This window comes from Montipora capricornis, chromosome 3 (genome assembly GCF_036669925.1).
Source record: "Montipora capricornis isolate CH-2021 chromosome 3, ASM3666992v2, whole genome shotgun sequence".
Classification (NCBI taxonomy): Eukaryota; Metazoa; Cnidaria; class Anthozoa; order Scleractinia; family Acroporidae; genus Montipora; species Montipora capricornis.
Window position 1 is genome coordinate 27,080,383 of NC_090885.1, and position 18,529 is coordinate 27,098,911.

Genomic DNA, 18,529 nt, shown 5'->3' on the forward strand with positions numbered 1-18,529 from the left:
CTTCTGGTGTGGGAAGATGAAAGGCTCCATTCCTCCCTCAGCTCTTGTTGTCTCGCCATCGTGGAACTGTTAGCCACCTAAATCAAGGTTCAAGGTATTGTTTATTTTCGAGCCGAGGACACGCATATGCATAATAAATTAACCAAGGAAAAGACAATTAGTACATGACTCGAAGCAATCACTCAAAGTGGGGATACCACTTGCAATGAGCTTCGGTCACTTCCGGAGGGGACGGACAGGAGAAAAGTGAGTTGAGCGCTTAATCCAGCTTCGGTTTCCTCCCCTGTGATAACCTACTTCAGGCTCCTAGTTGGGGACGAGGGTGAAAATGGTTGAGAAGCGAGAAGGACTACTGCGGAGAGGGATGGAGTACTCTGTACTCTATCGGGTTTTTTTTTTTTTTTTTCTCGCTCGCTTTTTCCTCGATCCGGACCCTATTTTCGCTCGTCCCGCGAGGAGCCTGGAACAGCCTTCCCCTGTGTGGATAGTTTTATGTTATCCTCATTTTCTTTAATCATGTTTCTACTCTGACTTGGAAACAACGAATTTTAATGGTTGATCAATTTGGCCCTCTTTCGAACGATGTGGCTCACGTGCTTACTGTTTTTTTCAGGCAGCTAGCTTCCTTCTAGGCTCGATTTCCGACGCTCACTGCAGTTCGGGTAGCCTCCCCAAGAAGAGACGGCCGTGATTTCGGGAGTGAGCGCTGGCTCATAAAAAAAACAGCTGTTGGTAATCGAGCCTGTAGCTTGGCGTAGCTTCCTTCTTGAAACTTTCTGTCCGGGTTCTGTTCGCGTGTGACGCACGTTTGCCTGACCCAATGATATCCAACAAGTGTTCCATTAAATCCAAGCGTTTCCCACCCATTTCCGACAATAAGGTTAGGGCTAACGTTAGCGTTATTTTTATGTCACTTTATCCTAACTTGAGGAGCAACATTTAGGGGACACTGTCTGTATTCCGAGATATGAGTGATGTTGAAGTTGGGCAGAAAAACAAGGGGACCTCTAAGGTTGCATCCGATAGGCCGTTTTCGATTTCATGTCTGCCTCCTCTTCATAGCGAGTCTAATTCATTTGTAAAGTAAACTAATAGGCCATTTTACAGTTGTTTGCTCAGCGACCAAGCCTATGAATGGCTGCGAGGCTGCCGGTGACCTCGTATTGATACAGACCTCACTGCTTTTATCGTTTAAACTGTGTTGTTGTAATTCTAATTAGTCTACATTTACATTAGAAAAGCACAAACGTTTGTATCAAAGCAGGGTCACCGGCAGCCTCGCTTCCATTCTTAGGCCAGGTAACGTGGCTACAACTGTAAAATGGTCTATTGCCATCACAAAAACTGAGACTGGGTGTAAAGAGGAGGCAAGCATGAACTCGGAAATTCGCCTATTACCTGCATTCCTAGACATATCTGGATACAACTGGGGGTGTTTGTGAACTCGAGTTCAACGGGTCAATTCATACTGTTGAAAATATGTCATTTACTTGCATAAAAAGGTTCCTCTTTTCCAATTCAAAAATAAGTGTCTTCGGGTTTCATTGCTACAAAGAGTTTTCATAAGTTATTTTTACAATAAATTGACCTTGGTTTTGCCTATTTCGTCGCCCTCGCTTTAGCGCATAATACGGTCATAGTTTATGAACACTATCAGTTAAGAAAAATTCACAAGATTGCTCAATACTAAAACTAATACTAAAATATATTACATGCAAATTAGTGGGCGCAAGATTTTCCACATTAAAAGCTGCGAAATTTGCAGAACTATATTACAAGATATTTCTCTCTGCCTGTGCAAAGCGTTAAATAACTTTAATATCGCATGATATCTACTATCTTTTATCCATGGTATATTTGACAAACCTTTTGGACTGTATATCTGCGAACTCTGATAGAGATGTTCTTTTATGAGTACATTACTTTACAAAAACACTGTCCAGGGAACTGTCATTATATTTCATCTATATTGATCTGCCTAGCATATAAAAATCGTCCATCTCAAAACCCGGATGGTGTGCACGACCACAATTTGCGACTTTTGTAGGGGTCAATTGAATTCTTTTTGAAATTTCTCTTGATTCGTCTCGTTTTTTACCTTTCTGGAAAATTGCATTGACCGGAACAATTTTTGATTGAATACCAGGTCAACGGCCCTCAAATTTTTATTACTAATCTTTCGCGATGCGCGTGTTTGCTCGCGCGTCCTCGAGTTAACCCCATTTTCACGTGTTTCTTATATTCCTTGTACGCTAAATTGGGAAACAATTTGACACTGACCATTGAATTCCACGTCAATAAGGTATCAGTTGCTTGTCGTTGACGCCTTGTACTCAAGTGCCTTTCAAACATTCGTCTGATCAAGCTTGGCAAATGACTCTTGCTCATCCACGAGCAGCGAAACTATCTCTGAGGGATTATCTGGATCGAAATTAAGACCCTTTTCACGAGGACTGTTGTTTCTGTCGCTCGTAAGCGAAGGTTCACAGCCATTCTGTGCCTCTTTCTTTTCTACCCGCACTACATTTCCATTCCATTTCTCTTCGCTGATGTCTGTTTTCGACTGATCATTGCCGTTTAGTAATTCAAGTTCCACGTCTTGGGGTTCAGTCTGTAAATCATTGTTTTGAGAAGTTTTTCGAGAGGAAAACAAGCTTAATTTCCTGTGTTTATCGTCATCCCCTTCAAATTGGCCTTGTTGCTTCAACTTTCGACTTCGGTACTTTTTGTAAATTGTGTCAAAATTCGAGACGATCACTGGCACAGGAAGCGCAATTGCAAGCACACCACACAATGCACAGCACGATCCAACGACCTTGCCCCAAAGAGTCTGGGGATACATATCTCCATAGCCCACCGTTGTCATAGTAACTAAAGCCCACCAAAAAGCATCCGGGATACTCCTGAAAAACGTCTCTTCTTCTCCGTTCTCCGCATAATAAACCATGCTTGAGAAAATTACGACTCCAATTGCAAGGAAAAATATGAGAAGTCCGAGTTCTCGCAGACTCTTTCTGAGTGTGAGCCCAAGTATTTGGAGTCCACTTGAATGTCGCGACAGTTTGAAAATTCGAAACACACGCACAAGTCTTAAAATTCTAAGAAAGGCCAGGGAAAAGTTCTGGCTGCTACTGTTCTTCAGCGCCAATTCGACATAAAAGGGTAATATAGCTAATAAATCAATCACGTTTAGAAAGGAACGAACAAAGAACCATTTCTTGGGACTCGCGAACAATCGAACCAGATACTCGAAAGTGAACCAGCTGATGAATGCAATCTCAAGCAGTGCGAACACAGCTTTCACTGAACGCGCATAGGCGTTGTGTCGGGTAATTTCCTGTTGCTTGGCAGTGTCGTTAACAGGAATGTTGTCCTCTGACAAAACTGTAAACTCTGGAAGCGTTTCTATGCATAAAACGACTATTGAAGCCACGATAACCGAAACAGACAGCAACGCTAACACGCGTGCGGCCTTGCTCGAGTCAGGAAATTCGAACAATTTCCATATCAACCTCTGTATTCTCGTTTCTGGCAATGCCAATAGCCTTTCAGGACCGTCATCATCGTTTAGAATGTCTCTGACCGCGTTGACAGCGTTTTCTCCGAGTTCAAAGAACTCTACCTCTTCAAGCAGAATTTCTGGAGCGAGCTCAGGCGGACAGACTAAACGGCCATTTGATTGATAGAAGTACAAAATTAATTCAAACACTTGAATGTTCCGATCGAAGAAATATTCGTCGTGATCCTCGTCGTAAAATAAATCTCTCTTGTCTTTGTTTCCCAGCAGTGTCGTGGGAAACCTTTCTAATGTCTTCACATAAGTCATGTATCGGAATCCAGACACATTTATGACTATGCGACGCCGTTTGGACGGCGGCCGTTTTCTGACGCAGCCAGAGGAACTTTGGTCGCCACTGCTCCCAGAAACTTCTCGATCATCACTATCAAGTTCACCGGCTCTGCGATCAGGCGGCGCCACTTTAGTCGTGACTTCTCTTTTCTTAAGTCTTAACGTGATTGCTCCATGTGTACTTAAATTCGCTCCCATTTCTCCTGTAGAAACAAAAGAAAGTCGCACAACATTAACACAAGTCAACTCTTTTATTTTTCTGCATGCAACAGGTTCTTTTTCTTTGTCAGTCGAAATAGACGACACTTTTACCTAGAGTGATGTGAGCATTGTGCATTCCGGCGTTGTGCTGTTCAAAGGAACTTGGCAGGTCCAACGTAAAATACAGAAAACTCTACACATGTTAAACTTACACACCGTGTCGTCCCCCTTCCAGATAAACTTAGTCGCGCGTAAACAATATTGACAATGCATGTGAATTCGGTTCGAGGTCAACTTAGTCATTTGAAAATAAAAACTGTGGTTAAACATTAACTGAAAGAAATGCAAGCTTTTAAGTGGTTCCCAAGACGTCATTCTGTCACTCACCAAAATATACGCGTCTCTGATTTGCAAATGACTGCGTCACGCTGCACACACAAGAATAATCTACTGTCTGCTCAGAATAATAAATATTTAAATTATTTCATAAACAATTCAAAATTATGAACCAATTGTGCATGAAAATATCGCAGAGCGCTGAACCGCTAGATTCAGGGCCAATTAATTTCAAGGCCAATTATTTTTTTATTCTTCAATTTTTCAAGTATGGCATACAATGTAAATATGAGGGATACAGCTCAAGACGGCGTTTTAAGGACATTGCCCTCTTTCTCGCGCGCGGTTTTCTTTGCAATGGTATGAACCAGTATTCAACTCACTTTTGGCGACAGTAAATTGTTTTCGTTCCCTTGCAATATTTCATTGCTGAGGTGTTACCGGCAACTCACTCATATTTCACCACTAAAGGGACTCGTCCTTTTGTGGTCGTGGAGCTGTTTTAAACTGAGAGGGAGGACACGATGGAGCATAAAAGAACGAGAATGATTGAAAATGCTGACTTTCAAGAAATAAAATACTGCTCTTTCTTTATTTTTTATATCACAATGCTGAAATAACAGATTTCACACAGAAATTTTTCATACTAATTAGAGGTTATTAATTTTTGGATTCGTTTTTCGCTATATTATACAGATTCACCTCCATGCTGCAACTTGGTTAAATTTCAACGTTTTGAGTTTTGTCGTTGTTAACAAGAGCCGAGGACTTCTATGTTAACGATAACTTGTGCTATTCTAATGAATAAGCCGGAATATTGAATAGTTGTCAATGGGCTATAAGCTTAAGTGACCTTCATAATTTTATTGAATCAACGCTGAAAAAAGTTGTTTTGACTGATTTGCCTCGGGCAAAATGGACATGATTGACTTACGGAAGTCTTGGGCTTTACTCAACTGAGAATAAACAATTTTAAATTATATTTTAAACTTATAAATTCTGTTTTATCAAGTACACCATAAATCACTTGAAAAATCACAACCTCATAGTCTTTTGCGCTACCGGTTGAGCTGCATTAAGAAATTCGCCTTTTGCACCTTGTCTCCATATTTCTTGTACAGTAACGAAACACTCGTTAGATGATAGCATAATTTTCATGTTTAATAGCACAAAGACAAATGTTTTTTTGTGACCTCCTACCAGCAGAAAATAGCTTTACGATCATCACATTAGAACTTCTGTTCGGTTCTCCAAAGTTTATACCGCTGCATTATTTTGTTACAAAATCGGAAGATCAACTGTTTATCAAGTCGATCCACTCCCTTGTGGTGAATATCTATTTTATCTGTGTTGTGCTGGACAACGATACGCATCATCAGATTCCTTCTCGAATGTTCCGTACAAGATCACAAAAGATTATACAAGACTTCACTGAAAAGATCACAGTTTTCCAGTCCTCTCTGTTATTTAATTAAACACAGCTTGATCAGGGAAGTTGAAATGTTTCTAACTTGGCTCTTTCGTGTGGCAAATCATGCAGTTTAATCTAACAGAACTCTTACGAACTGCCATAGAAACTTAACCACGTGTTTGCTGTTTTCTGTCGGCGTTTGAAGCAACACTTGCAACCATGCCATGGCCTATTTCTTGTGATTCCTCAGAGAACAAAGCTTTGCTATCAATCACCAGATTTAAATCACTTTGAAAGAGAATTGAGCTTCTTTTGACAATAACGCAAAGTGAAGTAAGCTAAACTAATTGACAGTTGTTTATTTGTTTATCCACTTGTCTGGAGATACCTTTCAGAGATCTATATATTTCAATGAAATATTGTTAATCTTTGAAGAAAAAGAGAGGAACATTATTTTGCTCTTATCTTCTGTAATGGGAATGGTCTGTTTTGCAATTAAGTCCAGTCTGAAATCATCGGTCTCCAACAACTCATTTACGATTGTTTCGAAGGCTAGGATAACATGATGAAACTCCTGGAAAAGTTTATCTATCATAGTACAGTTATCTTACGTTTCTAAAAGGCCCAGAGTTTGTTGTCACAATGTCTTTCTGGCGAAACATTGTATGCGGCCACATAAAATAGCTCATAAAAGGTTCTTGAGTACGTTCACCGTTATCCCATTGCGAGTTCTGTTTTGCCTAGTGGCTATTCATTATAGTTTGACACCATAAGAGTTAAATACTTGAAAAATATAGTTTTGTCAAAGCACATTGACCAACTCGAGCAGTCTGTGAACTGTTTCAGAGAACAGCACGCAAACGAAGAAAAAGCAACTTGACCTGCGCGAATAAAAGTGTTAACAAGTTGACCAACCTTGGTTTAAAGTACACTGCATTACAGCACGTCAAAGATGTCGCCTGTTTCACGTCCCTAGTTTTGAATGTCATCGATAAAAGTCGCACAGATCAAACGAGCTATGCAGCTGACGTTGCGTTTTATGCACCACCTGAAGTTGTTTGAATGCATCTGTTGTCAACTGAATGCATCACATTTGCAATCTATGCAATGCCTCACGGGTAGTAACTTTTAGGACACTGAAAAGTTTACTTATGGAAAGTATTTTCAAGAAAAAGAAAATTTCTGGTCTTGATGAAGTGAACACTAAGATCTACGAGGAACGGATCTGCAGAAATCGGCAACGAAATTGCGGTCTCGATAAACACTTATAATCTGATATTATCTCAATTGCATGCACATCCTTCCAAACAAGACACTTCAAGAAATGTTGTCAAGGTTCACAGACATGCATGGTTGATGCAGCCGGTTCCTGCTCCACAAAATATATTATTAAACAATTTAATGACTTATATGACAAAATTGGATTTCAATCAAGTCGCTTAGACTCATTTTGCACAGTTTGTGCAAACAGTTTGAACTTGATACCGATCTTTTTCAATAGCACTGGTATGAGGAGATATATCGTGGTGAAATATTGACTCCTCTTTTCGCGTCTTTCTAGCATTAAGGAAATTAACCATCAAATGATCATGACTCCTTTCTTTAACTACGTTTAGTCCTTTTCCTTCTCTCGGTGTTCGATGTTAAGAATGAAAGTGAAGTGTCGTTGATATTCAATATCATCCTTTGGTGAAGATTGATGTTTTCAGTAATGAATGTGTGCCATAACCAGCTTATCGTGGTCTGATTTTCAGGCGTTTCCATTTGAATGGATGTTATAAAGTTTATTTTCCTCTTTTAAAGATAGTTTTCGTTTCAAGGTCGCATTGAACAAACTGAGCAAGTGCCGAAAATATAATTTTAAGATGATTTTTCGAGTTTTGAAGCTTTGTTAAACTTGAATTCCAAGTCCTCGTCATTTGATGAATAGCAGATAGATTTTTACGTGCATTGGGTCGGCGTACGTTTGGGTACTCTGAAACTCGTTTTTGCAAGGTAAAGACTGAAATGGCTGCAGATGAAATACTGAACCACTAATCAAAGAAGAAAAGTTTCCACATATCTCCTGGGTGGTGCAGGTCTTCAAACGCAATGTTGGTGTTCCCTGTAGGGGAATCATGCAGACCAATTGCTAGAAGACGCGTTCATAATTTATCATTGGGATGGTTCCGTCGGCTCGTAAGCCGATATCAATCCGACAGTAGAGAGTTGAAGCAAAGACATCGACTAACATGACTTCAAAGTAAAAATTTGCGTTATCTTAAGTTATTCTTTCAGTTTCTTCATTTCTTCACGTTACGAGAGAGCTTAAGGACCCTTAAGAACGACGGCGGTGACGGCAGCAATATCCTGACAACGCACACGTATTTCCGACGAGAAATGACTGCCGGAAATACGTCTTTGTTCGCAGACTTCGGCAACAACAACAACAACACCACAAAACAATGACTTCATTGGTTAATCGTGCTGCACGGATTTTTGCAGTCCGCTGGTTAACGACGACGTGAAGTCACCAAATTTGAGGTTTTGACGATGGCGTGGACATGCAACAGAGAACCTTTCATTTTTTATTTTCACTGTAAAACTGCTCGTACCAACTTATTTTTATAAGGATACTTCGCTCAAATTGTGTAGTACGTGAACACGATGGAATGATCATGAAAGACTTATTGTAGAGCAACGTTCTATTTTTAGGTGACCTTTTCGTCGACGTCGCCGTCGTTGTCTTAAATGTCCCTAGTACTTATAACTGGAATGGTACAAACTTTCTTGAATTGTAAGTAGAGAATAAACGATTCACTGTTCTTCTAGCAAAGTATATGGTGAATGTTCACCACGGTAAAAAAATTGATTTAGTATCATCATCACCATTATTTTTCTCACGGTGTCGTCAAACCTTAAACCTATGCTGTTAATATTATTTTGAGGCAATTAAAAGGTTTCTTAACCTTCCACTGTTTACTCCGTTATAACTAAATAGATAGCTTCACGGATACGAGTAAAATCGAAACAGGTTAAGGCCATTGAAGGTCGAATTGTCAGTACTGACAGCCGGTCGTTTTCAAGCGGGCTAAGCCACGCCTCCTCTCGTCACTCTTTTTCTATGTAAAGGAAGGTTTCTTCAGTATCGTCAATTATACCGACAAGAAACAAACAAACAATATTTAGAAGCAGAACATTATCTAGTGTTGGAAACAAACATTATCTAGTGCTTCAAAGTCAGTCTTAAGTCTTAGACGCGTACCAAACACGTATTACTTCCAAAACTATACCGCAGAGTCAACGGCGTCCCATGTGTGAAATGTTTCATCCGTTTTAATTTAAATAATGCTAGTCATAAGTAATGAACCATGCACCTCTACGTCAACGAATAGTTTAAGTTTAACCTTGGTTGCATGTTTGGCCACGTCATTGGAGGGATCGTGCACCCTGTTCTTTCTATGCATAATCACACATAACGCGTTTGTGAAACAGTTTCCCAAGCTATAATGTCACAGTTGCCCATCATGTGGACATTTGTTTTTGATCACGACACACAACAGGCTGGGGCCATCACTCATAAGAAAAACCACCACAGAAACCTGAAGCTTTTGATAATACAAAACCCGGGACTTCGAAAAGATTTGCGAACAATGAACGATACATATACCATGGTATTGGTACAAATTTGATTAAGTCCACATTTAACCTGGTTACTATTTCCTTCATTTTGCATTTCAATTTCTTCACATTATGTAACTGGTGCTTCTGTGGATAGATGTTGAAGCACACGAAGCCTCAACGTAATCCGAAAAGAGCTAACACATTTAAGACTGTTAAGGCTATTTTCGTGTGTCATGTTTCAAACCGCAGATTGTTTACTTTTTTCAGGAAGTTGTAATGGAAACAAGAAATAATATTTGCGCTGCTCATAGTTAATGGACTATGCGCTGCTCTACCCCTCTTTTGTTGTTAATTACAAAGCTGCGATATTTTGCTTGCATGCAACATCACAAGTTATTTCTAATGGGTTTTTTTCCTTGCCCCGATTATTCTCCAACGTTATGAATACCTCCAAAATTGTGAAGTGGTTTGATGATAAATGAAAAATTCAGCGACATATTTCTCTGTAGAATCTGAAAATTATTCTTGAGACTCACTGGCTAGTTACAGTTGTTTGAATACCACAATGAGATGTACAATTCACTTATGCTACTCTGAGAGATTGATTACAGTTCATACGTTTTCAGACGACCGGACTGGGGTCATTCAATGGGTAGCCGTAAAGCCGAATCTGTAAATAAGAAACTAGCATTTTCTTTTAAATATCAAAGGTGCGTTTAGGGTCTCAGTTGTTAGCGGAGGCAACTGATGCATCGATTCACCATCGAATAACTTCGTGATTTTAATCTTCAACTAAGAAAATAGATACGCACCCGGACTTACGAGAACACGCGAAGAACGTCTGCGAGCTGTTTGTTCCCTCAGGAAACTGTGAGTGCTCGTGCTATGGATGATTCGGACGGCGATCATGAAGGCGATTGTTACCAGGACCAGAAAGCGTCGAAGAGCGATATCAGCCTACCTAATTGCAAACCATTTTTGCGCGTAGCTTTTGATGCAAGAGCATCTTATTAGTCGCCCAATGTAGTTTCGCCCCTGTGGAATTCAACAGAGGCCCTAAGGGATTTATTTGTTTTGAAGCTTATGTTTATTGTGCAAATCAGTGGCTTAATGTTTCCGCTGGCCATGTCAATTGTTGACCTTCTTTTTTGACTTGGTGTGAAAAAAAAATTACCTTTGTGAACCGACATCAAATAACGACCAACTAAACTTGGGGTGCACACTGAGACAGTAACGAGCCAAATAATTGCTTACTTTCTTGTCGGTAATCACGGACTTGTACATGTATGCCTATAGGTCACTGTGTAGATTTATCGTAAGTCCCAGATCAGTTCTCCATCATCCTCGGACTCTGCATTGGGCCTGCAATTGGCTCAAAACGAGTCTTGGTGCTAGACTATTCAAATGATAATGTGTTTGATTTGCATGAAAATACATCACTCAGGTTGTGCCCCAGGACTCGCTTTGAAACCGAGGCAAACAGCAACTCAGAAATGGGTTATTTGTACTGACTTTCTCAGTCACCGATGCTCTTGACTAAAAGCGCTGTTACACTGTGAAATGTTTCGTGCAACTTGTGTCGCAATGTTTTGGCGACATTGTGACGGGAAAAGTTGCACGAGACATTTCGCAATGTAACACCCTGCAATGGCCAAAATCGTTGCGAGACGAGTTGCACGAAAAGTAGAACTTAATTCTACTTTCGGCAACGGCTCTTGCAAATTGTCTCGCAACGATTTTGGCCGTTGCAGGGTATGTTACACTATGAAATGTTCCTTGCAACTTGTCCCGCCTTAATGTCGCCAAAACATCGCGAGACAAGTGGCACGAAACATTTCACAGTGTAACAACGCCTTAATCATTCGGTAAACTATAGAGACAGATATTTTTCCAGCTGCTGTTTCCCCGATTTGCAGCTAAGAAGTGCGGGCATCCCCGCAAAGGGGATTCTGTTTACTTTTACGAATATGCTGAAACTAACATTTTGTAAAATACTTCTCTTTTTTCGTGAAATAGTTGTACCTTGTTCAGATTGTGACAATAAAGCGCCAAAGGTATTTTAAAGGCAACCTTCATGCATTCCCATAGAATCCACGGATAGTGAATTATCCTTTGGGGGCCTTTAAACAATAGGCCATTTTCGAAATATCAAATATTCAGTTTGATAGTGAGGCAGTGAGGACAAAAACAATAGAAACACGTTGGAATGAATTTGAAAAATATTTGCATATCATCCACTTTCCTTTGTCTTTCACAAGCTGAATTTTAATATATTGAAAAAGACCTATTCAGGCCGTGCAAGTAAAAGAAAGCGTTGAAATTACACTGTAATAGACATTTCTGCATTTACTGCCAACGTTGAAAAAAAGTTTCCCTTCTCTAATATTAGCGTAAGCACCATAGAAGGGTTACAAGTCATCTGTAGAAACAGATGAAGAAAGAAGAGTGGTAGAAGTTGTTACATTTTACAGCAAACTAACAAAGAAATAGTGACGCTGGTTGGGTCAATTTGGCCCTCTCGAGACTTAATCGCTCGTTCGTTTTGATTTCTCAATCGAAGGGTTTGGAGAGGCTGACTTGGAGCAAGTCTAATCCCAAGATTGTTGGGAGAAGGTTTGGCAGATGTTGGATGGTGTTGCCATGTCACAGTGGTGTGCAAACCCATGCAACAACTCCCAACACTGAATTTATGAGTCCAGATGTGATGTGCGTCAGCAAGCGGACCAACATCCGGAACAAAAGAAATGTTGGGAGTTGTTGGCTCAAAAGTTTGATCAGTTTCAAACTTCGCGCAACAACATGCAACAGGGTTTGCAAATGGATGCAACAACACCCAACAATGTAGCGTCCGTTTGCACAGAGCCGTAGGCCTCCTAGCTGTCAAGTGTGTGCTCTATGAAGGTAAAATTACACTGCGCTCGTGTTGATAACTATGCTGTACGTTTCGCATTGATCAAATATGTGGCTGGTGTAAATTGTGGCGGATGGATCACAACCTTTCCAAATGCCGCCTCCTTTCAGTTACGAGAAACTGTAATCCAGTCCATTCATCTTATCATCTGATGGATATCAAAATAAAGTTCAGTCAACCGAAACGCACAAGGATCTTGAAGTCCTTGTTTCGTCTGACCTCAAGTGGAGCTCACGTGTACGTTCAGTGACCGGAAAGCAAACAAAATGCTCGGATTTGCGAGAAGATCATTAAGCGATATCCATCATCCATGTACACGCTCTTCATTATACTCCACTTTGGTCCGCAGCGATAGACCTTTTTCGCTTGTACATTTTGTTTTCCCAATACAGATCATGTGATAATACTCAGGAGGTTTGGTACTTTGTTTTTTTAATTAAAAAGAGTGCATGCAAGCATGAATATGTCTGCATGTACTCTTTTTAATGAACAATACAAAGCGAGAAAGGTCTATTTTGCTTATTCCTCGCAAGTTTGGGTCCCACAAACTGTGTCGTTAATAAACACCATGGAAGGAGTTCAGAGACGGGCGACCAAATTCATCCTATCCCTACCTTATAAAACAGACGTTACTTTAAAAGATCGACTTCTTAGGATCGGAATACGATCAGTAACCTTTTGGCTAGAGTTCTTGGACCTAGTTCATCTCTTCAAACTTTTATCTCATGACAGCGACCCAAATATCTCCATCAAATCTAAGTTCAAGAAGAGTCACTAGAAGCACATCCAATGGGCTACTGTTAGATTACCTCATTCAAAAACGGTGACATTTCAAAACAGCTTCTATTGTAGGGCTCCAAGAGTTTGGAGAATTCTGCCATCTTATCTCAGAGCCATTCAGACAGTCAGTTTATGCAAGAAGGAACTTTTTAAATATCACTTAGAAATAACTAAAACTTCTCACAATGTTGATATACCACAATCCTTTAAGACCCTTTAAATCTATCTGTATCAAATGTCACTCGTTTGAGTGGTTAAATTCAGCATGTATGATTGTATTTTGTTTGGGTCTCCGAAGTGGAGCTCGGTGCTGTGTGAGGATACCCTGCCCGAAGGGGCGAAGTTTATAAATGCTGCATTTTGCAGAATGGCGTCGGATACAGTGACCAAGTAGAGATTAAAGCGACAAAGAACATAGCCAGTACATGATCGCGCAAGCTTTGATAAATGGACCAGGTTTTTTTAATAGGTACGCATTGCGTACGTGTGGTAATGCAGTAAGTTGACACAGTGCTTTATTCCATAACTGTCAGCTGAGCTGCGTTTTGTTTTCCAGGACGTAATATGTAGCTCTAATAGTACATGACATTGTTTTGGTATCGTAAATCATTATAGTGCCATGGTAGATGTCTTCGGTAAATAGCCCCCTGAGAAGGCATGTGGTTACTAGTAAAATACTAAATCCCGGAAAGATTGAAGAAAATAAATGGGAATCGGGAAGCATTGGCTTCGAGGCTGACATGAAGTTCCTCTTCTTTTTCACAGTAAGTTGAAAGGTGTACTCTGAGCGTCTGAAAGTTTCACGACATAAGTTCATTGAGGTTAATCCCTATCCGGTGGGGTTAGTATCTGGATGGGAGACCTCAAAATGTTCGACTTACTGCCAGAAACATAGGACCGAAAATTCTATTTTAACCCTCAAAAATGCTGCGAACTGAACAAGGTACAGATTTTGTTAACCTGCCTTATGCAAAACAACTATTGATGCAAAAGTAAATAAATATTGATACACAGTTTTAAGGAAGAGCACAAAGAGGTTTTTAGGAAGTGTCGATCGAGAATAAAAAAAATTCCATGTTTCGTTTAATTCGGAAGAGCTCATCTTTTCTCTTACTGGGCAAACCTTTTTCGCTCTGCGCCTTGGGAGTTTCAACAAAAACAAGCTGGAGAAATCTACATTTTTCGCTGATCGATCGCAATGATAAAGATAAAATAGTTTTCTACTGTTTTTCTTTCCCTTGCGAGGATATTTTTCAATGCAGCCAGAGAAGTTGACCCGGTCTTTGAGAATAAAAACATCATGGTCGACTGGTGATTTTTTTTCTTGTTTATTTGACCTGCAGACTGTCTGTGAAATGTGAGCCTGTGTGACGAAAAGAGTGATTTTGATTTAAGACATTTAAGAATTTAAAAACGTCTGTTAATTTGACAATAACGTACTCAAACAGTTTTCGTTCTCTTTTCATTAAGAAAATTAAGAAAGAAAAAATACGACGAATGGGCCGCAAACAAACAAACAATTTTTATTCTTATAATTCAAGAAAACCGTACGTTAGTTTCGTAATTCATGCACTCGCTGCATGCCTACAAATCTTACACTCATTCAGACAGACAGCCTCGATGACATAGTGTGTAAGTGCGCTACCACAAAAATTAGTGTGTGATGACGACAAGAACTTTTTAATTGTAATGTTTACGCCGAAAGACAAAGCGCTGGTCAGTCGCCATTCAGAAATATGTTGTTTGATTGTTAACGACGTAGTATAATTGTCCAGAAAGCGCATTGCAAATAGTTTCCCGGTTTGACTGCTTAACGAAAGACTGAAAACATATGTTATTGTTTTCGATATCAAAGTTTAAAAATAGAATCATGTTGTGGTGGCATCGTATAACCCTTCTTTGCGGGATGAAGCACTTTCGGAAATTTTGCTCGTGGTCTTCATGGTTTCCGTTGTACCCTAGGGATTCGCAAGATATCCGGGCGCATGGCACAACATCGAAGAAGACTTGTGAGTTAAGGCATGAGTTTTCCTCGCTCCCTGAGAGAGACTGTAAACTGATCCTTTTATTGGCGAAGGAGCGTTCTCACCACAATCCCACGGAGGGCTCACATATATATAAGTATCATCGAGCTATGAAAAGCCAATATACGTTGAAAAGGGCAGTATACATTACTTTTTCTTGTACTATATGGAGCTACTAGTGAAAGAGTCCGTTATTTTTCACGGCTGAGTTGTCGTATTGAGTACTTTTTGAGACTGTATGCATTTGATCAATTTCGTGAAGCACGGGATATGACATTCGCATTCCCAGTCGTGTGAAGGACCTTTTTACTGGAAGGTTGCATCGCTAGCCGGAACGAAAAGCTACAATGCCTTATGCGATTGGCACAGCATACCGATCGATGCAATTTGACAACAGACGGGATTTATAAAAAATGTGTCGCAACAAAGGCCATATCAGGGGTCAAGATCATCTGGTCGATAGAGGAAAAACATCTTCGATGTTGTCCATTATATACAACATGCGTTTCTTTACAATTGATTTAAGTGAGAATCAGTCTGCTTGTAATATACTTAAGGACACTGGTTGTTTATAGAAACAGTTACACTGATACAGAAACTGCTACTTGCTGATAGGAGAAACAGTTACATACCACAACCGCTACTTTTTTATTATCATGAAACGAGTGAAGTGCCTACGTTATTTTTAGTCCTGTCTATGTGATAACAGGGTAACGCATCTGACAGACTTTTTTTTAATCAAACGAAGACTTATTCATAATTCAAGATTTTCAACAAAAAATATCGATTGATTAATTAACGAGAATGTGCAAGGGCCCCCAAATCTTCTTGGCATCTTGATTCGGCCGGTCTGAACAAATGCCAAATATTTTTGAAGCTTCAACCACTGTCTTTACGTGGGTTGAAAAAAGAACGAACAATCTGGCGACTGGACACGTTTAAACCAAACAATACAAGCACATGAATAGAAGAGGAAAGACCAGAATTACTCTGGAATAAAAAACAGATCTGAACGGGTCATTTTCCTTTTGCCACTACTCGATGACCACCAGCATGTTTTGCTCGAGTTAACAGTAAAATGCTTTCTTACCTACATTACGTACAACTTTAGCAATGCGTCCATCCGCGGACAACGACCTGTTTTTGCTCGGTTGAAAGTATGTACGCGTAAACATTGCGTTTTCTTTCAGCAACCCGGACGGAGAAAAAGTGCGGCGCCGCGCTGCAGTCAAACGTTGACCCAGGCTGCACAGGAAAAAACATTAATTAAACAGACGTTGCTGCCCGCGAGCCGTCAAACACATCCATCTGTCAATCCACATTAAATCTGTCTGCAGGGGATCCATCTCCCGCTCGAAATTTGGTTGGATCGAGAGTTCAGTTCGACCAGTCATTCGAATCTCTGTACGATTTTGTGCGGAGATGCTAAGTAATCTTTCACTGTTGGCGTATGTGGTCGCATTTCTACCCAGTCTCGGTTTCTCAGTTATTCATATGTCTGCCGTATAGTGAAACTTTTATAAGGTCTTGAACTGCGTAGGCTTGCAGAAGTATGGATTTTCGATAAGAAAAAGAAAGAGGAAAATTTTACTGAGAACTGTTTCTCAAAGCCAGAGATCTATTGTAAGGAAAACGACGAGAATAAGAGAGGGTTAAACTTAAACGGGAATGTTCAATCCTGCCGGTAATGTTTGGTTTAAACTTTGCTAAGCCAGTCAGTATTCTATGACATGACTCCGTTGCCTCTTCACGTGATACGCTTAATATCCTACCCTGGAATGGATACCAGAGGTTTTCTAGTTTTAAAGTTGGGCTGCACAGAGTTAGTCATTTTGGTTGTTGCCAGATTTATAATAGAATTCTACATACAGTTTGCGTTTGAATTCATTTTCCACCTGAGACGACCAAGGTGGCACTCTGTTGAAGATTTATGTGTAAAGCGGATCGCGAATTTTTTTACCGATCTTCCCCGTTTTTTCCCACCCGTTTTTCATCGTCATGCAAAGGCCAGTGAGTTTGAAACGTTAATTTAGATCACGTTCAAAAGTGTAATTACCATGGCGTCGATCTGTGCGAAGTTCTGTTTCTATTGGGGTGTTTCATCTGACGTCACGGCGGCCATGTTTATGTACAGAACAATACTGTAAAATGTCTTTTGTTTTGTACACCAACATGGCCGTCTCTTCACGTGGATGAAAACCAAGGATACGCTGCAATCTCGTTCCCGGAGACGCCATTACCCTTTTCCAGCAAAAAGGGCGCGGAAGGCTCTGGAATAATCCAAAACCGTGACCAGAAAACTCTGGTTCATAACTGCGCGTGCGTGAAGGGTCTTCTGACTATGCATGGAAAGTCAAACCGCTTTTAGAAACCGCTCTGTATATCAATCATGCCCTAATATAAGACTGCGGGTCTCTAGTCCTTCTGCCTTTGACTTCTGTCCGAATAATTGTAACCGGTAGCTATCCATACCCTTACAACATTTCAGGGTTTAATAGTTTCTGACAAGAGAAAATAAAGTGAGAAGAGAGGGTATTCCCCATACATGGCCTTTCTCATAAGTAATATGTCTCAAGTTATTTTTAGATCGACTCCCACGCTTTATAGAGCCCAAGGGGATTATGCAGCAGGTAATCATATGGCAGGAATGTGTTCCGCGCGGATAGCCCCACGCTCACAGACACGCGTCCTTCACGAAGTGACGCGAACCAAAGTGGCGGAAGATGAGGAAAGCAAACTTGCAGTTTGTTTTGTCAACCAAAACGACTACAAGAAGATTTCGACTGGCCGGAACTCTGTTTGCAAAACACCAATTTAAACAGAATCGCCCTTAAAGCAATGTTCCAGTGATTCCAGTGAATACGAAAGTTGTAGCGAAGAAGAGAAAATACAAACGGAAAACGAGCTACAGAGTGCTAGCGAAACACCAGAAAGATGATACTTCAGCAGATGAGGGGAAGGATATGAAAAAATCGGACAGTTCAGGGAAACAAAAGCCCACGACATTGAACTCGTCCACCGGTGCAAAACCAAAGAAGGAGGCCTAAAATAAATCAACTGACAAACGGAAGAAAAGTCTTTCAGAGGAAGAGATGGAGAATATGTGGACAGTTGGCCATGACTTGTGTGTGCATCGTTCAGTCATGTCATGCAAAGCCTCCACAAAATATCCACGCAACGCGCAAGGTAACTTCATCCGCGTGGAATGAAACTTTTCTAAAAATAACTAGAGACATATTAAAGATACTCTTGTCCTTCGGCCATCGAAGTTTTATGAGAAAAATAACACATAAAGCGGTGATAAACATAGTGAAGCAATGCATTTTATGAAATCTGACTTGACGTTTCGTATGTTCTGGACATAACATAAAATGAGTTCATTTTGAAATTCTCGCGTCTGGAAAAACTGATTA

The 18,529-nt window shown here is 40.3% G+C and overlaps 1 protein-coding gene across 4 annotated transcripts in view; it reads right to left on the reverse strand.

The window, feature by feature from the left end:
• Window positions 1–1,466: 1,466 nt before the first annotated feature.
• The window catches only part of LOC138042716 (shaker-related potassium channel tsha2-like), a 21,552-nt gene continuing 4,489 nt past the window's right edge, over window positions 1,467–18,529 (reverse strand). The window contains exons 1-2 of one of the 4 annotated variants that reach the window (XM_068888698.1): window positions 16,207–16,412; window positions 1,467–4,053 (exon numbers count right to left, since the gene is read on the reverse strand). In XM_068888698.1, coding sequence (XP_068744799.1) covers window positions 2,345–4,053; window positions 16,207–16,291 — 1,794 coding nt within the window. In that variant the 5' untranslated portion in view covers window positions 16,292–16,412 and the 3' untranslated portion in view covers window positions 1,467–2,344. Of the gene's footprint in view, window positions 4,054–4,162; window positions 4,380–10,213; window positions 10,438–16,206; window positions 16,413–18,529 lie in introns of those variants that run through there. The other 3 variants (XM_068888697.1, XM_068888700.1, XM_068888699.1) reach the window with 3 other exon arrangements.